At 36.8% G+C, this 26,651-nt stretch overlaps 1 protein-coding gene across 4 annotated transcripts; it reads left to right on the top strand.

Annotated features, from left to right (window-relative positions):
* The first annotated feature begins 504 nt into the window (after positions 1 to 504).
* LOC106140262 (CBP80/20-dependent translation initiation factor) lies at positions 505 to 25,692 on the top strand. Of its 4 annotated transcripts, none has more exons than XM_060947161.1 (11): positions 505 to 662; positions 7,863 to 7,938; positions 8,276 to 8,483; positions 8,793 to 9,169; positions 10,642 to 10,723; positions 13,123 to 13,255; positions 20,373 to 20,514; positions 21,544 to 21,799; positions 22,254 to 22,444; positions 23,020 to 23,214; positions 23,721 to 25,692. In XM_060947161.1, the coding sequence occupies exons 4-11, from the start codon at positions 9,032 to 9,034 to the stop codon at positions 23,940 to 23,942; spliced, it is 1,359 nt and encodes a 452-aa protein (XP_060803144.1). In that variant the 5' UTR covers positions 505 to 662; positions 7,863 to 7,938; positions 8,276 to 8,483; positions 8,793 to 9,031; the 3' UTR covers positions 23,943 to 25,692. The 4 variants fall into 4 exon arrangements, with proteins under 4 accessions (XP_060803144.1, XP_060803145.1, XP_060803147.1 ...); XM_060947162.1 differs by having other exon boundaries at positions 8,276 to 8,990; positions 9,024 to 9,169; XM_060947164.1 differs by having other exon boundaries at positions 8,276 to 9,169; positions 13,138 to 13,255.
* Positions 25,693 to 26,651: the final 959 nt, after the last annotated feature.

Raw genomic sequence — 26,651 nt, 5'->3', positions numbered from 1 at the left:
AGATCATGTTATATCTTTATGTTCAATTTTTTAATATACGCATTTTATAAATAAATAACTTTCTAAGTGATGTGATTAAATAAGAAGCTAGCTTCAATTACAAGAGTTGCTTATTCAAATGATGTACCAACGAGAGACTGACACACAACGCTTCATTGATCCCATTTGCATTGCACTTCTTTTGTTGTGGCCAACACAGTTACAAGCGTAATGACTGTAAGATACACATGAGGTAATTTCGACGCGATATAAAGACATTTGTATCGAAGAAATGGCAAAACAGATGAATACTTCGAGCTATCTTTTCGGTTATGTCAAATGTAGAACACCTTTTTTTTTCTGGGAGGACTTTTGTCTTGTTCATCAGTCTGGAATCCTAAAAATGGTATTAAACTCGATCTAATGATCTCTTTTCAAGATGCATCTGTTAAAATAGAGATAAAGGAAACAGCTACGAGCAAAAACATAACCCACTCTTGTATCCAAGCAAAAACGGGCCGCTGCGCCAGCGCAACGCTAACAGCGAGCACGGCCGCGTCAGTAGGCACACCGCCCGGGCGGGCGCCACACGACCGGAGTCTGCGCACGCGTCGCGTACGAAATAAATTCAGTGAAATAAACACGCATTCGCCAACGACGTACCATGCGAGCGCACGATTCTGGTAAGAGCACTCAGTTATACCAATAAAAGATTAATCCTATCAAAAATGTCACCGGAGCTATATTTAGGGAACGTATTTTCGTACTGCATAGAGGGAGAGCGCTCAGCATTTCCCGCGTGAAAAATAATTTAACAATGTTATTCGATCAATTGGGCCTATGCGTGTAATCATGTAACTGTATGTGGGTTTCGCAAAGTCAAATAAGCATTTGGAAAGTGCAAGATGCATTGTTTGGTGGGCCGAGGAGCCCAAATGCCGACTTCTACTAATTGCTGTCGAGATAAAAAATAGATTTTCTTGTGTGTAGTCGGCGCTCTGATGGCCTAAATACCGACAATTCATACTGCGCCGTACCGTCTCGTGCCGTGTCGGAACTCACTCGGACATCTGTATATCTCGTGATGTGTTTAGTTTACCACAGCAGCTTTGAAGAATAATCCATTTAGAAACCCATTTACAGTACAGCACTTACACTCTAAAAAAATAGTAAGAATTAGTACAGGAAATAACGTACAATTTATAAATATTGCAGACTTTACAGTAGCGACTCCTTCTCACTCTTCTTCCAGTAAACAAAAACAAATTTCTTCATCTTCTAACACGCTAACTAACACCCATAAGTCTAGCCTGTTAAAGTAAATAATTTTTAATTATTGTGCGCGTGTATCTTAAGCTCAGATATTTCCGCAGTTTCGGTTCTTAAAACGTTGAATTTTCTATTTTCATATCACGTCATTTCCTATCGTGGATTTCCACCACCTATCTCTACGCTTTATCAACGTTTCAATATTTATATAGGTTGAATTCGTCTACAATCAGGTTCATCCTAACCAGTAGTCATCCTACAAAATTGGGATATGCTTACTAACTTGTAATTACGCGCCATTTTTAAAGACTAGGTAATAGACATCCGCAAATACCTAAATAAATTTAAATGGGTCTTTTGCCCGGCTCTTCACTTCTGGTTCTTCTGAATTTAAAGCGCAATCGATGACAAACGTTAAATACTTAATTATTATGCAGTTATTATGGTTGAACGAGAAAACAACGCAGGATCGACTGGACCCAGAACCTTAAATATGATAATGATATAAGAGACGTAGGGCTCATTTCAAAGAATGGAAAAACAGAAATAGAAAGTATTGATATGCTCAATCCCAAGTTAAGAGCAAAACCTGTTTATTTTCTTTAAAAAAAAGTGATGTTCGTCTCAACTCAAATAGTTGGCGTAGAACATGACAGCAATGAAATTTGAACGAGGCAGCCGGTGACGCCATTTTCCGGAAATACCGCCATAACAATAATATAATAATGTTTGGGTGGGATTATTATCGTTGCATGAATGTGTGGGAACTATCACCTCTATTGTAATTATAGTTATTTTTTTTTTGCTTCCGTTAAGAGTGGCAAGTACCTAATCCAGGAAAAAGTAGCTTTGCCAGGATCGGATAACTGCGCCATTTAACCCGCTCATTATAGTGACACCCTGTATAGGTTTTAGTAACTTACCTTTTGGCGTTACATCTAGGAGGCAGACACGCTGGAAAGTTCTACACTGGAAAGTCATGGCTATCAGTGTGTCATGCTAAGTTAACTTGAAGATGTAGATACATGTTTAACTTAAGTCCCTGTGTGACACAACTAGCCTTTTACGCAACTATCAAAGATTTTTTCTATTTAAGCATGATCACTTTATTTCAGAAAATATTCCGAATATTTTGCAGTCACTGTCACTTTTAATTTAACACTAAAATATTATGCGATTTTTGTAGAAAATTATAACTAGCGACTAAATAAAGTAATAACTTTCACTGACTTCCCGCCAAATATGTATCGTTAATTAAGTTGTTAGTTTTAGTGTTTACTCTTTATTTTATAAATTTGTTAATTGCACAAGACTTAAAAGTAAGGATAAAGAATTAGAATTTACACTTTAAGCATTTATTGGATTGAAGACTTTTTGAGAGATTTCCCTTATTAGTTATATCCAGATTGACAGTTGGCTTAAAGATAAGGGATCCGTACCAGGTAAACAAAAAAACAATACTTAAAATGCTAGAGATACGTATGATTAAAAAAAAACATTTTTGGTCGGTCAGATTGCCTAAGTGAACTATTTAAGATATTTTTTATGTATTTTCAGTAAGCTGCCGCAACTCTCATAGGCGGTTCTATTAGATGGAACAAAGTATTTTTAAATTTTGTTTGTCTTTATAAAATGTCCATATTTATACGAAAATAATACCACTTAGTTTCGTACACGATTCATCACGAAATTGCAATTTAGCGTTAGGTAATGAGAGATACCTACCGAGCAACGAATGGACTCGGGCTATTGAGCCAGGTCACTCACCTTGTGTGTCTGCCACCAGTACAGTAATTTGATGTTTGTAGTCATCCGATGGTTTTAAATCTATGAAACATAAATACATCGTATAATTTCATTATTGGATAGCCTTCAGTAAAAGAGAATTCAAAATAATCAGAAACGAAGAAAACCATTAAACACACAAAATTATAGATTACGACTTTATAAAATGAAATGCACCCTTATAAATGACTGTATAAAAAAGCATAAGAAAACAAGACATAGATGAAAAGCGGTACGTTACTGAAATAAAAAGCACACATGATTTGGTTTGGGAATCTTGGAATGTAACGCAATATGGTCCTTCGATACGTGGATCGTCGAAGGACCAAATTTAAGTTACTTTGATAAGTTAGATAAACTGACTATGTATGAATATGAATTGTTGACTTAAAATGTCTATTTGTACAATGTGTTATTTACCACAAATAAATTATATAAACCCTCAGAAGAAAAACTAATGAAAATTTTCAAAAAACATCTGCATGTTGCTGACTTGAAATCGAACCGATCTGGCAGAATGCTAAATGCAGTTTTCTATGAGGTCTAGTCAACACTTTGGTATTCCTTCGTACTGACGTTAACAATCAATAACGGTGAAACGACTCCTCAAGTGTACACTATAGTTTGCTTCATTACATTAAATAAATCTATTGCTTACTCAAAGACAACGAGCAATAGTTGTTGTAATGATAGTATCGTCCAGTATTGGGTAGTTTGGTGAGTCTTTGATTAGTAAAGATCACGTAGCACGCCGCCGTCGCGTCGGCGTATTGTGTGGGTTGCAAAAAAGGCGCGAATTGGGCACGGCGGCGGCCATGATGGCTCAAATCTTGTTGCAACGTCTTGTTTACTTGCACCACTTGCTTTGCTTATTATCGACAGAATTTAGTAGCAAATCATCTCAGTGTCTTATAATACTCTTTATACTTACAATGGAAAATATCGGAAGGAACCTGCATATTAAGGCAACTAAATGTGTTACCCTGTTCCAATTTGCGCAATACAAATCCAATCAGGTTAACCTGCTAAATCTAGTGTGTCACGGAGGTCACTGCTTTCTCCATTCCTTATTTTCTTCCGGGTCGTATAGAAGCCGCAGCCGGAAAAGGACTGCCAGGTTGCATACAGTTTACCGGCAAGAGATATGCATTACTTGTATACTAACCCGTAGGAATACCTAACTCATTTAATACTCCATTTTTATTTGACGTAACTATCTTGAAGTGATATAAAAGCAATTATCTTTTCACTCGAGTAAGTGATCTACGCTTCAAGTAATTTTTTGCGTTACAAAGGCAAGCGTTTTTTGTTAAATGCCCATGAGTCACCAGCACTATACTTCTATACTTAGGTCTATTATAGCATAGTGCGAGTAAGGCAAGCAGCACGTTTGCGATTGTCTTGCGTGCCAGAATTTTCGGATATACGAATTAACTTATCGACTTTCATAGTTTAAGCCTTCAAGTCAAACATGAAAGCGGCGAGATTGAGAAATATTTTTCAATTTACTTTAGTCTGAGGCGTGAAAGATCTGAACGACGTTTTTCTGACCCTTTCAGCCGAATATTTCCAAATAAGCTCCAATTTTGGTACCAATATCACTTATTACGTTGTTTGGTACTTTTTGATGATCTTACGAACTAATTTGGACAAAACTTTACAGAATCAAAATAACGGCTACGGAAGCTAGTTATATATACAGTTTTATTCTTCTGAATCTAGACTCGTTTTAATTTATAGTTGAAACGCAATATCTAGCTTTCATTGGGCAGGCCTTATAGTGGGTGTAAAACCCTGATAATTGGAGTTCAGCAGAACAAGGATTCTTTCCCAGTGTGGGAGGAGATGTCAAAGTTGTTATGCAAATAATGTAACGCTTTAGGTATACATTTTATTCATTTATTCGGTTTGTTAATTCTCTAGTGAGATAGCAAGTATGTACATAATCCCACCAAATAATTCCAATAAACTTCGACTCGGACAAGAAAGGGACATAAATGTAAGAAGCCCACCGTCACGTGGCATACCAAATCCAAGTAGTAAAACTAATAATAGTTTTGTAAATAATTTTCATATAAAAGAAAACATACATGAATGTTATGAATATATCTGTTTTGGATATATCGAAGCAACAAGCGACTGATCATAAGTGTTCACGGCTCATCGATTTCTGTTGCGTTGCGTTTGCGCATGAGTCACTAAGAAGGACCGCCGCTTGCGCATATTTTAATTTTGTATCAATTTGATATGTGACTAGATTGCTAATATTGGTACTTAGAAGCTATCCTATGTATTTCAGTAATTTAGGTAGGTATACATATATTTTTAATTTTAAATAACTCTGTTTGTCTGTTTCATATATGTATTTCATTGGTGGGCCTAAATGTATTATTTTATTATACAGTTAAAATGTTTGCCATACTTTTTGTTGTGTTAACGTTGAATAGATTTTTTTTATTTAGGTATGCTATGGTCTCTAGGCCTATTCTTTATCATCCATCAGTGGCGTTATTTGCCCCTACGAGTAGCTCTGTCTTCTTCGTTTGGATATAAAATTTGATAGGAATCCTTATTGATATATGTACAAAACTATTACGAAATCATTATCAATACAGAACAATAAACAGTCTAGCCAAAGTCAAAGGAAAACAAAGGCTCGCTATGACCTAGAACCCAGTCAATGTGTACATAGTTGTTCTGGTCACATAAAGCCTAACAAAAACCATCTCTATTCCAAGGGAATAAAGACAAAACTACATTAAAACACACATATGAGCTATTTCAATGTGTTTATTACGCAAGTGTGGACACATACATATGTTCATATATAATACATGATGTCATGAAGAAACGCCTACCTAGACTTCTTTCCGTGTTTTTAAATCTATAGCTACCTATATCTTAAGATAAAGGTAAAAGGACAATACTTTAAATATTCTTTCGTGTTTTCCTGTAAGCCTTTTTAAGAGCTTATTTACAGAACCGAACTGCTTTGTAAAAAACGTTTATAGTACAAGCAGTCCCAATGGTGACCATTATAAGCCTACTATATCATTGTCTGGCGATAAAAGGCCTTAGTGAGATATATTTATAGAGCCTAATGTTGCTTGGGTTAATATCATCATCCTTTTGATACCGCTATGCCGCTTGCGTTCTTACCTCTATAGACTACTAGCTTTTGTCCGCGGCTTCGTTCTAGTTATCGCCTGCGTGAAAACGTCCCTGTACTTCTCCTTCATCAACACTATTATGTACTTTTGCAAAATTTCACCGTGATCGATTCAATGGTTTTGATGTGAAAGACGAATAAACTAACACTTTCATATTTTTATTATTAGAAGTTAGGTATATGGTTGGATGACCGCGATTTTTACACAATATAGTAGATAGGTACTTTAAAAACGTTGGGATTGTGAATCAGATGATTTATACAGTCATGAGAAGGACAATTTGATGCGCAAAAAATATGACAAGGTCCCTCCAAAAGGTAGCGTTGAATCGAATCTGTGATCCAATCGAAAATATCCGTCGGTTTAAAATAGAATTCAGACCTTCGTCATCTGTCAAGGCCACAGAGCAAGGAAGGCGTGGTAAGATTCAGTGCCTGAGGAATGTTTGTGATACATGTCCTTGACTCTCCTCCTACGACATACACAGGAATTTGTGTGTTATACTCGTAAGGTGTGGAGTTGCAGACAAATGTTAAAAGCTGGGATATTCTTCTCAACATCAGTGTCTATTAGAAATTTGCCTCTTCCATGTCTAACCTATTCGACCTATATGCGGCGGTTTTTATGCTTAGGTTCTACTTATATCAAAGGGATTCTGATGATCAGATGAGTTTACTGGGACCCACTGGGGGGACCGACTAGGAGATCCTGCTGGACGATTTGGTTCTATATCAGGTGGTCTATTCACAAAACTTGAAATCCAAATAAAATTTTTACATTTATTATTATGGGAAATTTCAAACATCAGAACAATTTAAATTTGTTATATGAAGTTAATAATAATACTGCTTTTTTACTGTCATTGTTTATTAAGTTTTTCAACACCGTTCTTTTTATTCACATAACATTTGTAATGTGTCGGCACTATCCTTACTGAGTGCTTACTCTTAGCACTTAGCTTAGGTAGTAACTCGGTTGAAAATCCTAAAATCAGCTACGTAGCCGTACAGACCTACCTACTCATTGTATCTTAGAAAGTGCAGCACACGTCGTGTTTTCTAAATTAATGTAGGTATCCTGCCTGCATGTTTGCGTGGCTCTTATCAACAAGGTCGATGTACTAAATTAATGTTAATTTTGGCAGGCTTATTGAGTACCTAACATTAAAGTGTACGTTCTATCTCTACTTAGTAATTTTAAATTTCACCGTCAAGAGTTTGGTTCAATTAAGTCCCCATCCCAGAAGAAAAAGGGCCACGACCCCAAAAAATGTGTAAACCCCTGTAAATTTTTCGCATAAGGGCGAGCGACTCAAGTTTTAGCCAAGAATTCATAAAAATATGTGTAGTATTTTATTAAAATTATTGTTTAATCATCAGTTTTATGATATAAGAACAACGTACTTACATCGAGGCAGAATGGGAAAAGAATTTCTGAAGTTCTAAGTCAGAAATGAACCTATTCCTTTTAAGAATATTATATAGGAACATAAAACACACCATTTATCGTTGGAAGGGATATGCAGAGTCTACATCTCTCCACTTGCCACTATTCCTGTATTCCTTTCGTCCACATTCATAACTCTCTTTATGTGTTTCATAATAAACATTATTTCCTTTATTCATTTTATCTGTCAACGTTTATGTTTCATTGTTTCAGAGAAATAAATACGAGAAAAGTGAACGAGTCTCGAGTGCAGAGCACGATCAAACGACAGACGCACGACGAGAGAGCGGTGAGTCACCATCACCTACATTATAACACCAATTTAGATCTTGTAAATCCAAACTTTATAGATAATAGTCGTTTGTCCGGAATTGAATTAAAATCTTGCCATTATTATTCATTGTGCGCCAGAATCAAACAAAAAAAATCAGACTTGTTTTCTACCTCTCGAGGTAAGGACGGATAGAAATTACACCCGAATAATTTGAAAAATACATATATTGTTACCAAAAATTTTACAATGTGAAACCTCTGAATGAATTTCTCTCAAATGTTAGGCATGAGTTAAGCTTTTCGGATGCCAAAGTTAAGGAGACAAGATTAAAATTTAATCGGTTTTGTTGCAGATTGGGTTCAAATAACCCCACGACGAAACGACTCGAGATTGGAGCTGAAGAAACCTGATTCCTCGGCCCCTCGAATAACTTTAAATCGCTCGGTGGCTGTCAGGCACTATAAATCCTGCACTGCTCTTGTACTTTAGTCGTATAAAAAAAAACGAAAACTTCGAAAAATAACACCCTCTATCAGTGGCCACGACAGACGGGTTTAATTGTACATAAAATTTATATATGCATATATAAATTGGTAGAGTGATCTCTTGTGACGTCACAATCTATATTGTGATTATTAATTTATATAAATAAAGCTTTGTTTACTCGCATTTTAATTATATTGCCCGATTTAGATAGATTTTTTATTTATATTTCAAAGGTGTATAATTGACAAAAAATTTAACACTAGATAATATAATAAGTTTGACATTTTGTAAAAGCAACTTTAATACTAGTCATTCATCTAGTGTATTTATTTTGTTAATTCTGATTTCTTTAATTTTAATTAATAAATTAATTTTCTTGGAAGATATTATATGAATGCCAGAGTGCACTAATTACCAAAGAGATAAATCGTGAGTTTAAAACTGTTGAAAAGCTCAGACAAAAGAGAACAATTAACAATTCAAATTTAAAAAAAGTATTCTACAAAATCCGGTACCAGAGTAGACAATTCGGAGCACAGATATAATATAACTTACCATAATTAAAGCGGAGTTAGTGAGGGCTGATTGTTGTGATTATATTGATACATCGCTACCAAGCAAGATGCAGACACAAATTGGCGTTGGTAACGAGCTGCAGAGGAGCTACAGGATGCAGGACTTCGCCTCGCCTGGCGTCATCATGCGGGAACGCAGTTTCATACGCCCGCAGTCGCACCACAACATGCATCATCATAACCAGGTGAATTTCTATGTCATTTAAATCATACATTTACCTAAACCGTAGAATAATAGAATGCACATTTCGTGAATAGCGCTGGGAGGTGCGAATGGTAAACCGAGGTATACGACACCGAAGTTTTCTCCAGTTAACGGATTTAACCTCCTTAACCCATGGCGCTTCCTTAGCTCAGCAACTAGCGTCTAGTTAATTATGTAGTTAGTTATTGAGTGAGGGATTGGGACGCACCACGGGTTAAGAAGAGCAGCTATCTTTTCCGTTTTGGGTTTCTAGTAAAACATAATAAGCCTAATCATAATAAAGTTTTTAACTATTACTTTACGGAACTAAATTCTTTAGCAATAGCTGGTCCAAAATGTACCTGTGCATATAACAATAGTAGGAAAATAAACAGTTAAGTAAGTAAACATTGTAAGGATATCTTTTGACATCAATTAATTATAAAATAAAAATGGCAAGTTGCAATAGGTGGCCGAATTCGAATAAATAAGAGTGAATTATGGCATTATAATACGATTAATTATAGTTAATATAGTGTATTAATAATTATGCATTTCAATAGATACGATTGTAACAGATATGTAGGCGCACTGCACAATCTACAATCTAGCGCCCACGCATGTCTACACTTGAATTGATACAGCCTTGCACGGTTTCGAAATCGTGATATTTTGATTTTATTAATAAGCCGATTTTTTAATGAAAATATTATACTAAAATGGAACGCTCTATAAATTTATGTAGAATTAATATTATCCTTAGTCACGATATCTATTTTTTTCTTTGCTGAAATTTTTCGCGCGTTTGACATCCATCTGCTTGAAGGTAAGGTAGCAATAATTTTATCTTTTGTTCTTATAAGTCCGTTAGTAGTCCTAATATTGTAATATTTAGACAAAATGTAGCGATATTACGAGTTTTTTCGTGGCGTATAATAATAAACTTCGCAGTCGTCTGAAATTTGCAAGTATAAGATTTAATAATAGGCAATGATTTTAATAATTTTATATGCAGTAATATACCATCTTTAAAAACTACCTTTATTTGAATAACCTTGGTTTATTTACCTAGCATTACGTGTTAACTCGGCCTGAGTCTACAACTCAATAGGCTAACTTACCTAGACTCATGTTTTACATCATCACTGCTAATAAACTGCAAGCCTAGATTTTCCATTATGTGCATCTATAACTACATACCTACTCGTACCTAAGAAGTTTCGTAGTATTACCTAAAAAAATAAAATCATAAAAGTCTCGAATGTCCATTAAGTACCTTTATGAACTAGCTGCGAAATACTAGAATTTCGTTGAGACATTAGTAAATTCATTATTCATACATTGAATGTTTTATATTAAGCGATGATGTAGAGACTTCAGCTTCATAATCTGCTGAAAATAAATCGTGACAGTTCATTAGCTAGATGTTTCATAAAAAGCGCTTGGATAACAAACATATGATCTTTGTTACAGTTTCCAAACAATGGGAAACGGCGGAGTATGATTTTAACTAATGCTAAAGGAAAACCTACTCTGGAAATATACAGACCTCCAGGTAAGACAATTATCACTAATCGATTCATTTCATATTCATCGATTAAAATCGTATTCATTATCTGTGTCGCATGTGGAAGTGTTTGGTTGGCAAGCGTCATAGCGAAATGTGGCGCCAAAATTAAAAATAAACAAAACTTCATATTTGGAACGCGTCAACAGTCTCATGTTTGTTGCGGCGCGTTGTGTTTGTTCGTGGTTTGTTCCTTTTCTTTGTTTTTATTCGATGTGATCATTGTATTGTGCCACAAGGATAATGTCGAGGTGTATTGTGAAGCAGTCGCTAAGCCAGCCGGTGGCGGTGGCCCCGGTGGCTCAGGTGTCGGTGTCTGTTTCTCCTGCGGCCGTGACTCCGGTACCGGTGGTTGCCCCAGAGAAGGCCGTGACACCGGTATCCGTAGCTGAAACAGCTGTAATTACAACTCCATCAGTTACTGAATCTTCAGGTTCGTTATCTGAACTTTCAGATAGTAGTTAAGGGGAAAGATTTATATTTTGTTTTTAACAAACAAACTCAAAATAAATACGGGACTGATTTTGATAAAATGTAACACTGATCTATGACAAAATTGACGCTTTCCTAGAATTTCTGAGAATTCTGATGATATCAAAGTCCCGATCAAAGTTGAAAAAAGAGATCAAAATTATTCGACTTATGATTAGTATCATGTTCACACACTAGTGAAAACATAACAATCATTCCGTCAATGTGATTTAAAATAGATTTGTGTGATGCTAAATATGATTTCCCGACGGAATTTACGAAACTTTGGTCAGACTTCTTTTTCGTCTGAATAAAGTTAGGGTTTGTTTTTTTCTGACGAAAACGGACTTCCTCTTTGTATAGAAAACTGACGAAAACCAGACTTTCTTACGTTATTACGTTACGAATGTCCTTTTTATACAAACTGACTGATAAACTTAAAACTATCGATCACAAGTTAGTATCGATCCGCGAAAGTACTTCATTTGAATGCGTCCACACGCAAATCGCCTGCCACTACCACGATTGCACATAACGAGAAATATGTAGAATACCTATACGTGAAATATCGAAATATTGCTGAAGCGCATTGAACAGAAACTGTGGTTTTACTTTGGCGTTAGTGCATGCAGTGTTAGAATAATTGGACTATATCTATAGTCATTTCAGTCTGCAGGCGGAGAAAATTCTACTAATATTATAAATGTTAGAGAGTTATGAATGTGGATGAAGCGAAGGAAGTGTGCAGAGATCGTGGCAAGTAGAAAGAGGTACTCCCTGCCTACCCCTCCGGGTAAGAGACGCCTCTTACCCGGAGGGGTAGGCAGGGACTACCCGGGATTTTATGTATGTATGTATGGATTATAAATGTGAAAGTTTGTGAGTATGTCAGTATGGATTTTTGTTACTCTTTCACTCAAAAACTACGAAACCGATTTCGATGAAATTTGATATGTAGGTAGCTGAAGACAATTACATATAGGCTATTATTTATCCCGGAGTTCCCGCGGAATTGATAGGTTTTCCATGCGGACGAAGTCGCGGGCGGCCTCTACATACATACATACATATGATCACGTCTATATCCCTTGCGGGGTACACAGAGCCAACAGTCTTGAAAAGACTGAATGGCCACGTTCAGCTATTTGGCTTAATGATAGAACCGAGATTCAAATAGTGACAGGTTGCTAGCCCATCGCCTAAAAGAGGAATCCTAAGTTTATAAGCCGATCCCTTAGTCGCCTTTTACGACACGGCCTCTAGTGTTTTATATTTCTTAATTGCTGATGGCTAATCTATCATGTATTGTAGCTACAATTATATTTACAATATAAACAGTGTAATTATTGTCCCCCTAAGTTAATATGCGTGGCATCAATTTTTTTTTCGTTCATGTGCAAATCTTATGAGATTGTTTTTGACTAAGGGACGTTCTTTACTATGCGAAAGAGTAGCCAAGAATTAGAAAGATTCTTTATCGATGCGCGTTATCAGTCAGGACACACAAGAAGTCGTTTTCCGAAACTCTTCGTCCTGTTATTTATTGGTCTTAGTTTCTGATCTACAATTCCGTAACAAAAATTACTATAGTTTCAAACTAACCTAGGAACTAGTTATAAACGCTCAATCTGTGTGATATCTGTCTCGAACTTGAGATTCTAGTTTTAAGCGATGGGGTAGCTGTCGCTATCTGAATATAAATCCACCATTAAGCGTTTCTTGCCGAGTCTGCTTCCTCTGTCCACCCATTAAGGGCAAATACGTGATACATACATTGATTCATTATCAATGGAACCTTTTTTTGTCTAACTGCCAACCAACCACCAACACCCACACGGCTAACTCTTCACGCACATCTTTCCGACTAACCCACTCTGTCCTGTCCTCTTCTCTTGATCACCGACGTTGACCACCAGGTGTCCGCACAGAAGGCGTGTCGGCGACCACGGCGACGGCGACGACTGCCGGCGGTCAGAACTCGTCGGCGAACAAGCTGAACGTCCACGCGAAGGAGTTCACCATGGCGAAGCCTGTCGACCTTCATAATAGGTGAGATACGATTTTGATTTTGCAGCTCTGAACAAGAAATATTGCTTAAAAGAGTAGATTCCAAGAACAAGTAGTTAATGAGATTAGCGCGTTCAAACAAACAAACTCTTCAGCTTTATATTATTAGTATAGATTAATAGTATCCTAAGTCTCGATATAAATTTTTTTTATTTGCTGAAATTTTTTGCGTGTTTTGCATCCATCTGCTTCAAGTTAAGGTAGCAATAATTTAATCTTTCATTCTTGAATGTCCCTTAGTAGTCTTAATACCATAATATTTTTTAAAGAGTAAATTCTCTTTTAAAGAGGACACTGACTAACCGACATATCAACGCATAGCTAAAATCGCAAGATCTGAAAAACATCTACCGTTTCTTAGGTGATTAAATAAGAGAAATTTTCCTTGGAAACTAATAAATTTCGGGATCCTTTTGTAGAAGATGGGATAGCAACATGTAACTATTTGAATCCCAATTTCATCATAAAGCCATACAGCTGAACGTGACTTTTCAAGACTGTTGGTTCTGTATACCCTGGCTTTGTCTAAATATGACTGTGGTGTGTGTACATATGAATTCTGTACGGAAGTTTAATAGTCGAGTACGGAAGTGCGGCGGGTATAATCCAGCTAGTTTCCTATGTTGCGGAAATTTCGGGAAAATACTTAGCTCGAGAGAAGTAGAAAGGTGTAGTTTTTTTTTTAATTTCGATTTTAGCCGAATAGTGGAGAAAGATAGCAACAAGCGCGTGCAAATCATCCACAAAATTAGATATATTTGCAGATCTGAACACCAAACTTTATTAGACAGATAAAAAGCAATAGTACCTGAAAGAACCTTGGGCTTGATAACTCTGGTTCTTTCAGGCATTTTTTGCATAGACAGCGTAAATTGGAAGTCTAGAAACTAGATGTAAATGAAAAAGAGGCCGGCAATTGTTTTTAATGATGTGTGATGCAATATGTGTCTCATGTCTATGAGTTATAAGACTCGTCATTGCATCGTCATCATTGGGATGTGTTTCAGATTTAAATATATCAGTAGATAGTCTTAAATATATTTTTCAGCATTAGCAGATTTTGCATTTTGCAGATATTTACTTCCGGTTAATTTAATTTCACATGTTTCGTAGGTACCGCTTAACATGTCTTCAATGCTAATTTTGCTAAGCTATTGACGATGCTGAAACTACATTTAATGGACATTAGGTACACTGCTGGATGAGTTTATGAGATTATCTTAGCTTTGAACATTTTTACATCTCTCTGACCTTGTGGAGAAGTTTGTTTCTCATCAAGAGCAATACTACTAACGTAACTGCAATCGACGTCGTTGGCTGCCATCCAATGATGGCTGAACGAAAATCTAGTGATAATGTGCGACCGCTGCTTCCGTCGCGTAGGTAGGAAGACGCGCTGATGTGGAGTAGTATCAATCGTACAGTTTATGTTATCACTTTGTTCTTGACTGCCGTGACGTGGTGACGCCCGCGCAAGCCTAAACGGGCCGACGGACACGAAGTGGCGTGGCCCCCGCAGTCCGCGCGCGCACCGGGACACGCGCGGAGTCCCGACGACTCGACGCAATTCGAATATAAACATTGCGAATTGCGAACGCCATCGAACGAAACTCACCAACTTGGCCAAACGCTTTTTGACTATTCTCGACAATCTGAGTGATTCCCACCCAGACGTTCACTTATTCTCATCTGCTCACCCGCATGTTGCCGGTTTCTGGATTCTATTAATAAATCCCGATGCTATGAGAGAAATGAAGCGTAATTTGTCGGCAACATTGCCAAGTTTGCACTGGGATTTGAGGCACGCTCTGTGAGATTGTGATAAATTTTATTGTGGGCCGAATAAACACTGGCAACTTTATCTGAACTCAATAAAACAGTGAGATGACAACTGTGATAGCGCTTAACTAGGCACCTGGTTGTTTCTAGTCTGAACGGATTGTTTGTGCTTCCAAAATGGTTCGAGGGAGATACTCCACTTCGGATATGTAAGTGGATTTTACAAGAACATCAACATGACAAATTCTGTAACAAAGAAACAACAAAAGTAAAGATTTTTGTATACACAAGCACAACCTGCAAATGTGATAGAGACCGGTGCTTATTTCATTTCTTTGATTTACGTCTTCACTACGCTAATTTCCACTGACACAAGACTTTCTAAGGGTCCATCACGCACGGCCTCATTAGTCGACTATCAAGCCATCCATCAACACGTGGATGTACACATTAACTGACACGTTTAATCGGTTGGAAAATATGCCTACTTCATCATTTAGTTGCGCTACGTCGCATTTCTTTACAATATTCACATATGTAAATAATATCACCAAAATATTAAATCTACTATTTGTGAAGTCCACGATAACAAGACTCCTAAGATCTGCTTTTGTGGAAAAAAATATTCATAAAGATGTTTTGGTCACTAGTCTTTGAGTCATCCATAAAAACTTCTGTATTGTCACTGGTGTTATTACTCCACCAAGGTCATACTATGAATTAAATAAACTGTGACTTCATTCGTCCGTAGGTTTAACATTTTCACTAATTACTAGCACACCGTTGGATGCTGGATCATCTGACATAAACAAATGATTCTCTCTATCGTATTTCTTTGCATTTTTGCCGAGAAATTATCAATTACTATCCAAAAAAATTCATTAAGGTTTCGTCTATAATTTAGTCTGAATGTTTACATCAGTCAGACAGAAAACTGCTTTGTTCTATAGCATTACGTGGCTTTGACCTTCAGGTCATCCTGAATGAAATAGAAGATGCCTTCTCGCACTTATAGATAAAACTGAAGCTCAATTTTGCTGTTAAGTTTTATGATTAAATGATGCAATGAAATAGAAAAATAGAATACAGGCTGACAAACATTCCACAGGTTATGCTGAGGATTCGAATATCAATCGGTACTTAGTTAAGTCAGAAAAAGGGAAACACACTCACGTCTACTATATCGTAGTAATAAAATCACTAAAGCTCAATGAATTTGAGAAGTTTGTTGTCAGACAGCGTGTCTACCCATCGTGTAGGTATGATGGGAATGTTATTTGCAGGTGCATTTTACATATGAGGAATATTATACTTTAATCGACTTAAAACAAAAAATGCACGGTGTTGGTTTCATTCTCTGAATCATATCATACTATGTTCCGAACAGGTTACTGAAATTCTGTACATATTGCGAATTAAGGGGTTAAACTTTACTTTGGAAATAATTATACCTAAACAGTAAATTTATGTATCAATCTGGATTGCTTTTCTTATTAGAAAAGTACTTAATGCACTTAAAAATATCAAGCATACCTTTAAATGTTTGTATTTTGCAGTACTCTCTAGTGTTATATTTAGAGTAGATTTGCTCCTTCCTCGTCATACATGTACTGCGATCTATTCTCGTACCAAGAGTTCAGTCGCATCGGGTTCACAATTAGCATCAACATCAATGTCATCGTTCATATTTCAGGTTCGCTTGTAGACAGTTTGATATTTATGTACAATCAACAGCATATGAAAATGTACTGCATCGACTCTCGGATCAACCTTCTCAAATTCATTGCAATGCTAATAAGCATTGTAATGAATTTGAGAAGGTTGATGCGCTGTTGTCTGTCTGTACTGTAACTACATGCTTTGAAATGAGTGTGTGGGCGGAATCGCAGTCTGGTGAACCCTAACGCACTCCCGCGGTCCTCCTTTATTGTTCGCGGGATATTTTCGGAGATTTTATGCATCACGTATTACGCAAGAAGAGAGGTTTTGAGGCTTAAGTTCAAAATCAAAAAAGGTTTCAGTACAAATACTTCTTATTTGTAAAACAATTAAATTCTTCGATTGAACTGACTTTGATTTGTAGAACATTTACGTTGTCATCATTTTATTTCAACTTACATATAGTATTACTACTCGTAGTATCACTACCTAAGAACTGGTTATTATCATCGATTTACAAACTTCCTGATATAACACCTATTGATGAGGAGAGTAATAATTGGACGTGATAAATATTTTGATTTCAAATTGGTGGTCACTTCAGCTAATATTTTAAAGGCTGTTTAAATTATAACACCTATAAAATTGCCCAGTCAGTTGGCAGCCGATAGAATCGACGTAAATCTGGCCCAGAATGATTTCCTGATTGATAGACAACATTAAATGTAATCTTAAAGTGGATATATTCCATGCCAATATATACACCATCTGGATCGATCTTAAATATGATGTACTGCTTATAATATATTTTATTGAGATTGCCAGTTTTGATGATATTTTATTTCAAAATCTTAACTTATTATGAGGATTCGCTAAATTAAAGTAAATACTAAGTGGGTACCTAGGCAATTAGAATGATTAATTAACTTTTTAGATGTAGGTACATACATACAAATAATCACGTCTATATCCTTTGCGGGGGCGAGTGGTCCTTTTTCTATTGGTACCGGGAACCACACGGCACAAATATAAACATACATATAAACAATTTCAAATATCAACTTAAAATATTTTTAATAAGCAAAAACAATGATCGTGACCTATATATGTAGTTACTGCTTTGCTGTAGTCCCAGATTAATAAAAAACCCTTTTAGTGGCCATTCTGGATCATTTAGTTCGGGACCAAATCGCCTTTTCGTGAATGGGGTCTGAATCCTTTCACAGAGTCTCCGTTAATATGTCCGAAACTTTTTGGGATATACATACACATATAACCACGTCTATATCCTTTGCGGGGTAGACAGAGCCAACAGTATTGAAAAGACTGATAGGCCACGTTCAGCTATTTGCCTTTAAGATAGAATTGTGATTGAAATAGTGACAGGTTGCTAGCCCATCGCCTAAAAGAAGAATCCCAAGTTTATAAGCCTATCTCTTAGTCGCCTTTTACGACATCCATGGGAAAGAGATGGAGTGGTCCTATTCTTTTTTTTTATTTTGGGCTCTCATGTGAACAATTGACAAAACCCACTGTAGATCTGAGTCATGCAACAACATAATTTGTAAAGTGCACAGGACATTCCACTTGTCCTCAATTTTTAGCTCCGGTCTCCCCTGGGCAAGTAGCCCACTGTACATTGTACTGTAGAAGTACAAACAAGTATTACTCGTACAAATATTGTATGTATATGTACATCACATATAATCACGTCCTTATCCCTTACGGGATAGGCAGAGCCAACAGTCTCGCAAAAAGTGATTGATCACGATCTGTTGGACAGCTTGAGGATGGAATTGCTGCAGAGAAGAAAATGCTGCATTGCAGTTTGTTACCGCTTCTTGTGCACTGATGCCTTGGAAGCGGCAGTAAACTTAGTTTTAAGTAATTTATTTGACGTCAACCAATGTTGAAAAACTAAACGTTTGACAATTATAAAGGGATATGAAGTATCCTATAATAATTAATAAAAATTTTGAATTTGAATTGATATTCAATAAGTGACTCATCGCTAGCCCATCACCGAATTATTGCAAAAGTAACAATTTCAAAATTTGTAGAGTGTGGAGCAACAACTAACACCTATACTCGAAATAACTAGTGATATGTTGAGCTTATTAAGTGACACACTACACTGGTCTAATAAAATTTGACTTAAATAAACGCTAAGGGTGAATATAGATATAGGTACCTACCTAAAATGCTTGATTACGATTTTCAGTCTTGGCAACGGTCGGATTCGAGATATCCGGAAATTTGGTTGTAAACAAACTACATTTTAAATGTTATTAGGTACTGCGTCGAAATTAATTTTTCTTAATAACACGTATAATAAACGTACTATTAGAGAAATAAGGAAACTTGCATTGACCATTAATATACTTGGATACTGGATGCAGTACTACGAAAATGATATGACGAAGAGGATGAGATAAACTTAATTATTGTTCTAATATAGTGCCGTGTAGTTCCCGGCACCAATATAAAAATAGACCACTTCATCTCTTTCCCATGAATGTCGTTAAAGGCGACTAAGGGATATGCTTAAAAACTTGGGATTCTTTTTTTAGGCGATGGGCTGACAATCTATCACTATTTGAATCTCAATTATATAATTAAGCTTAAATTAGCTGAACTTGGTCTGTCAGTCTTTCAAGACTGCTGGCTCTGTCTACCCCGTTAGGGATATGATTATATGAATGAATGAATTGTTCCAATAAATGTCTTCGTTCTTCCTGATAGCATCGTCTTCCGATATTTTGCCTATAACCCTATGCATTCATTGCACACATCACACTCCACCTCCTTAACAGGCCATGCGTATGTGAGGAGCATTCATGCATTGATTACTTTAAATTTATGATCATGAAGCTTGCGCACGCGAATATTGCGACGTGCCGCTATTGTATTCAGTTTTATGGACGATACAATTGTATGTTGGTTGGATTATAGACACAGTTTTGTTTGGTTGGACTGTGGACAGTAAATTTAATTTAATTTATATTATTCCTTAAATTTCTCGGTTATAATCAACATTCACTGCATAACCATTGTATATATGCTTGATAGTAATAAAACCACGTTTATTGCACAACAAACAATTAAAATTGGCGCGCTGCTAGAGTAATTTTTTCCACGAAACCTGTCACTCCAAGATTTTTTTTACAAATTGGACTAATGAGCCATCAAATTCGTGCTTGACATTCCGTTACACAACACCTTGTAAGACCGTACCTATTGTATTAAAATGTCACGCCAAAATAACCAACACCGTGTGCCTTACACGTAATCTTTCATGAGAAGCTAGGTTCTACCGACCATCCTTAAATGTATGCAGGTAGGTGCCTACCTACTAGGATAATGAACCCTTAAAATTGAACTCCTCCTAAGACAGACTCAAGGACTAACGCCAGAAAGATAGATTAAACTATAATATTTTTAGAATAAGTGAAAGCAGAGAGTGCAGTGAGTACGTTAGTTTATTTTATTAAGATAAAATCTTAGATACACATAAGACAAGACACAGCAGATGACAGAAGAGAATAAGAAGTAGTTCTTATTTTTAATCTACTTGACACAATATACAATGGCCAGGGTGTTCGTTATTGATATTGAAACCATGAAGGTTTAACAAATATACCAACATTGGGTGACATTACAGGTCGGCGATGGGGCTCGGGTACGCGAGTGTGGGGCTCCAGCACTCGCGTTCTGCAGTGCTGCACGCGCAGGTGCCGCCCCACTACCGCCCGGTGCTGCCATCCAGCGCCATGGTCAACACGTGCGAGCCGGCACAGCAAGCGGTGAGTATAGAGAACTACATACATACATATGTTCACGTCTATATGCCTTGCGGGGTAGACAGAGTCTTGAAAGGACTGAATGGCCACGTTCAGCTATTTGGCTTAATGATAGAATTGAGATTCAAATAGTGACAGATTGCTAGCCCATCGCCTAAAAAAGAATCTCAAGTTTGTAAGCCTATCCTTTAGTCGCCTTTTACGACATCCATGGGAAAGAGATGGAGTGGTCCTATTCTTTTTTGTATTGGTGCCGGGAACCACACGGACCATAGAGAACTGCTGGAGAATTTAGCTCAACATCTGGTCTGAATATCTAATACCTAGTTCGTAGTGGAAAGTTCATCTGTCTATACATTTGTATAGGAAGTCTCTGCTCGGGTACGCGATAGTGGGACTCCAGCACTCGCGCTCTGTGCTGCCATCTAGTGCCATGATCATGAGAACGAGCCAGCACAGAATGCGATGGGTATAAGAACTATAGGATGTAGAATAACTTGGGTTAAACACACTAAACCAGTATTATTCTTGTACTTGTTAGCATCCTCCTGGAATTAGTTTCTCCTCATGAGCCTGATGTTCGCTAACGCCTATGACCACGGTCAGTTCACATATTACACATTGCGACTCCAGTCCTGACTTTAGTGACAATTTTAACAACTTCGATCAAGGGTTTTCTCAATAGATGAAAGTTCTTACTCCCATACCTTTTATGTCTTTTGCGACATCCTTTGGTAATCTTTGGTAATAAGAGGTGGAGTGATTCTTGTTCTGCGCTCGAAACCATTCAGTGTCAAGTGAATGTATGTACGAGTAGGTACATTTTTGTTTATAATTCAGTTGAAGAAGAGGTGACATAACTTTGGTAGGTAAATGGATAAGTTAAAGTAACGAATTTTCCGAGATTAGAAGCACCTGATTTAAAAGATATAATACAAGAAACCAACTGACACCCCATGGAATTTTGTAACACCGTGGAAGGTGACTTCATTGGTATTAATGTCCGTCCATCATCTTCATTTTTATTTCCAGGGTCCTCGCGTACATTTCAAGCTACAACCGCAGAACATGTCGGAGAAGAAGAAATCTCCTCCTTCTTCCCTCATCAATGGCAACGGGAAGAGCATTCGTCCTCAGTTGTTCACACCAGGGTTGAAGAGGTCCAAGTCTCTGACGTCTGCGGACACGTTGGCTAGCGGCATGGCGGCATTGGGGCTGGCGGCAGATGCCGGCGATTTGGGTAACTTCCCGCCTGATATACAGGAGTGTATCGATAAGGCTCTTGAAGGTAAGTTATGATAGCTTTATGCCATGCTATATTATCATGCTATATATGTTGTTTATTAAGCCTAGCCAGTACAATATTTGGCTATGATAATCAGATAATTTTAAACCCTATGAACGTAACTCTGTCTCCAATTCTCATTGTCATAAATATTTCGTATTCCTACAAATGATCTATGATCGTTTCAGAGGAAGTCATCGAATAGTAAATACATACTGTCGAATTAAGAACATCCTCTTTATTGATGTCGTTAATAAAGAATTATTTAAATGCTTTTTACTTATATATATTTTTAAGGTGACATATCACCTTAAAAACCTAGCCCATAGGCTAGCGTCTACTACGTTAGGAATCATGTATGTATGTAACTTGCTTTTACCTGCGGCTTCGTCTACGTAACGTGATGTCTGTCAGTCAGCAATATCAGAAACGATCATGTCTTATTGTAAATTTTCAGATCCAAACGCCGTTACAGCGCGTACTCTAATGGACGCTGTGGGCCACCTGGTATCCCGCGCCGTGGAATCTCCACGTTACGCGTTACCAGCGGCCAGACGTTGTATTGCCGTGGTGGAGCGGGAACAGACAGAGACTTTCTTGGAGTCGCTGCTGAACACGTGTCAGCAGTGGTACCATGATCGGGAGAAGGTGAGCGAATTCGAGACATGAATAATGTGCTTATGTTTGTAGGCAAAGTTGGGTTTGATATTGCAGACTTGACTCCGGTTGAAAGAAATCTGCTGGGACTTTGGGGTCATTCTTTGAGATTTTGTCTGTCTATATTTTGCGGTACCATGTTGGGGAGATTCAAATTGAATTCAAAACGATTATTATTGTGGTTTCTTCGTAGAATTTGGTTGGAGTTAGTTTCTCCACAGTTTTGTGACTATATATTCGGGCTACTGGTGACGTAGCAGCGTAGGATTTTTCGGAATATCCACTTTTAACGTCTCTTTGCATTTCCTAATAAACATACACGTCCAGCAGTTTCGGCGGTACGTTTATCATGCAGTAATGTGTAAATCTTTGGATTCCTCTTGGGCGATGGGGTAGCAACCTGTCACTATTCGAATTCCATTTCCATCATTAAGCCATACAGCTGAACGTGGCCTTTCAGCCTTTTCAAGACCGTTGGCTCTGCTTACCCCGCATGGTATATAGACGTGACTATCGTGTTTTAGATCCTCTTGTATATTTGATGACATTTATCCACGTGGTTCCAGCTGCTCGGCGCGATAGTGGGCGGCGGGCGGCCCCGGCTCATGGCGTTCCTGTCGTTCCTGCTGGAGATGTACTGCCAGCTGCGGCGGCGCGCCATCCAGCGGCGCGGCGCCGCGCAGCCCTCGCACGTGCTGCTCGCGCTCATCTGCAAGTGCTGCGAGGACTGCATCCGGCAGCCGGTACCCTCGGCCAGCGATGTGAGTGATTTATTGATCCATCCATCGATTGCAGCTTTTTGTGTTCTTCTTCTTGGGACGTGGGCCGGTTTTACTATCTGCCATTTTTGAGGGCCTTTGTGCTGCAGCGGTAGGCCAGGGCTTGGTAAGAAAGGGTTTTTTTGTGTTTGGCGTGGGTGTTGAATGTTTATCTATAGAAGTATTTTTTTAATTTAATATAATACAGTTGAGTTATTATTTCGTGACACAAGTTTCGAACCTACTTCGAGGTTAACTTAATCTGTGTAATTTGTTCCGTATGTATTTATATTTATTAAAAAAAATGTTATATAATCACTTAAGATGTGTCTCTTGCTCCTGAAACATGGAAACAAAATCCTGGAGCAAGTTATTATATGAAGCGAAAACTCCAAAACCTTTTCATACTTCACACATTAAACCCTAGTCAACAAGGAATCCCAAAAGCACTGAAATGACGCTGTCGTAATTTTTTTCTATGTCTGAACTCTGATCAATGATATTTTCAGACGGAGAACTTATTCTTCGTGCTCACCTACATCGGTCGCGACCTAGAATCGCAATTGCCCGGCGATCTCGAGCGGCTCCTGTCGTCGGTGAGAGACGCGTTCCTCAACACGAACGCGGCGCCGTCCATCCGCCGCACCCTGCTGCAACTCATAGAGTTACATGCTTCGCGCTGGCAACTACCTGGATGCGCTGTTTTGTATTACTACCCTTCTTCTAAGTAGAACTACTCGTAACCATTTATAAGACTCGAGAAGCTAACTTTGTACAAGATCCCCTTTTCAATATTTTACCGATTCTGATCGGGTCTCGGGATCGTTGATTAATTTTGTTAAAAAAATATGGTGTTTTTCCTTTGAGATCCTGTGGGAAACCACTTAAATCCCATTTAAAGGCGACTATCATAAAACAATTTTATAAACTAGGTGAAATAACTACATACCAGAATATTTAAGGACTGAAAATGATAATAATGTCGTCTAAATACCTAGAGAGATATATCATTAATTGTAACAAATAAATATATATGCTTGCTTCATTATAAAAAAGTATGTTATTTACATCCAAAACAATTATATTTATGTTGATGTTTATTTTAAATGATAGATTTTATGAAATTTAATAAGAAATCCTACAAATGGTTATCTAATAAGAAGCGCTGATTAAGTCTATAATGGTATTTTTAACACGAGAACTGTGCAACCGTGAGAAAGGGTAGTAATGTTGTATGTAATAGGTGAACAGAAGGTTATAATTAAATAACTATACAAAGGTTACAAGCATTTCTTATGTTTTCATTTCAATGTCTAAACTTTGATTTCAACTTCATAGTACTGTGTTAAATGTACAGAAAAGATGTCTTACTGTCCTTAATACGTATTTTAGGCATTAAGCTGCCATAAGCTCATTATTGTGCCTTAGATTTTATTAGATTAGATTAAATTTCATACTTGTTAAGTTGTAAAAAATTTGTCTTTAAATGACACTTTTGCGAACTTATGAAATTTTGACTAAAATTTGGTATTAGAAATCTAGCTTAAGGTGGATTAAGTGGAAGCGAGATATGCCTTAAAAGTATTAAAATGTACGTGTATCATATGTAGTTAGGACAAATTAACGATGTACATTACTGTACGAGCTTCGCATAGTACTTCGTGCATTGTATCCTTTGTCGAATTGTCTAACTTGGTTTTGCCATCTTTAGTAACTCCTATTTTTTGCTTGTCATATAACCTAGGATTACTTGGTACTATTTTTGCTTTGTACATCGGCACACCATTAAATATATTAAAAATTTAAATCATATTAATGCACTCTGGTATTGAGGTTAATAAAGTTATTTATTTTACTAAATATACTTACTTATTTACCATCAATCATTGTTAAATTGTGCGTAATTGCAATTTCAATGTATTCGTATTGACTGATTTGCAAAAGTGAATTGTTTCAGTGTAAATGCTTGTGATATTATAAATTTAAGTAATAATATATCTTCCAATATGTCTTTTCTGTCCTAACCAAAGACTGTACTGATGTGGAGATTTCATTTATTTAAATTATTAACAAAGAAATAATGTTCATTTGTTGAAGCTGGACCAAATTGTCTTGTGTATTTTTTCAACCTCTTCAATCTAGGGATTGAAATGTATACTTGTCAGTTAATAATTTAAGTTCATTTAGTAATAGACTGTTGTGTGATCAATATATATCAGATTAAAAGCATTATTATATACCTAGATGTTAGTTTTATATGTGGAGAAAGTTAAAAGACCATGAACTTTTCGTTATGCATTCGTAGTGTAAGGTAATGGTATGTTTTTATAAAAATGTCAACAAAATGTAAAAAAAAATGGTGCTAACAAAATTGGTGTATCTGTATAGAATATTATTTTAATCGGATACGGGCAATAACCTACTCGTTTCTGCTATTATTTTGTACCTACATAAACCAATAAAATTATATAACTACATAAATGTTTTATTTGCTTTTCCCACTGAAGTAAACCTACGCTACGACATTAGGGTATCCTTCCCCTCCCCATGGGATTCCTGATATGACGGCCTTTCAGTCTGTTGGCTTTGTCTAACTCGTAAGGGATATAATACGTATTCATTGCTATACTCTACCTACAGTGACTCACACACACATCGTCCCATTAAGTTGTTCCTAGAGGTGAAGGTTTGGTATATATCCCGTTACTGTATAGTGTCCATTTTATAAAATGGTTTCCCAAAATACTCGGGAGCTTTAGCGAGTTTCAAAATAATTTCATAAACTGTACTTTTTTATAATTATATACTGTTATACCTAAGTACTTAATAAGAATAAAAAATAGAAGAGCCAGCGTACATATTAAATAATGTAAGATACATAGGGGTTCATTACAAAAATATTATAATAGGCAAACAAATGGTTTTTGATTTCCCTCTTAAAAAGTAGACACTCCAACGCTCCTAAAATCTGATTGGCTACGAGCTTATCAAACTTCTATTGTCAACTTCACGATGCTGACATAGCTGTTAAGTGTTGTAGTTGTGTTTTGTTTATGCTGTTATCGACAGCTGCCATTTTTTTTATTGTTGAGAGAAAAACGGCTTAGATTGGATTGGAAAATAACAAATAAAGCTTGACCAGAAATATTGCACATAATGCTATTTCGTAATAATAATAATTATTTACAAAATATTTGAAAATAGCGCATTATTATAAAATTACCTTAATGACAACTATTTAGTGTTCATAAAGAACCGCAGCGGTCTCATTGATTGGTCTACGTAGTTCCTGGTAAGTTTCAGGTAAAAAAAAGGTTCAATAATTTTAATTCCACTAAAAAATAGTAATATAAAGATCAATGCCGCAAAATTAAGCTTTTATACTGAACAACATTGAGGCAATATATTGTTAATCTCGTCAAGATTATAACCAAGGTACT

The sequence above is a fragment of the Amyelois transitella genome, chromosome 13 (assembly GCF_032362555.1).
Source record: "Amyelois transitella isolate CPQ chromosome 13, ilAmyTran1.1, whole genome shotgun sequence".
Lineage (NCBI taxonomy): Eukaryota > Metazoa > Arthropoda > Insecta > Lepidoptera > Pyralidae > Amyelois > Amyelois transitella.
The sequence above is the reverse complement of the archived record's forward strand: the minus strand, read 5'-3'. Positions and strand labels throughout refer to the sequence as shown.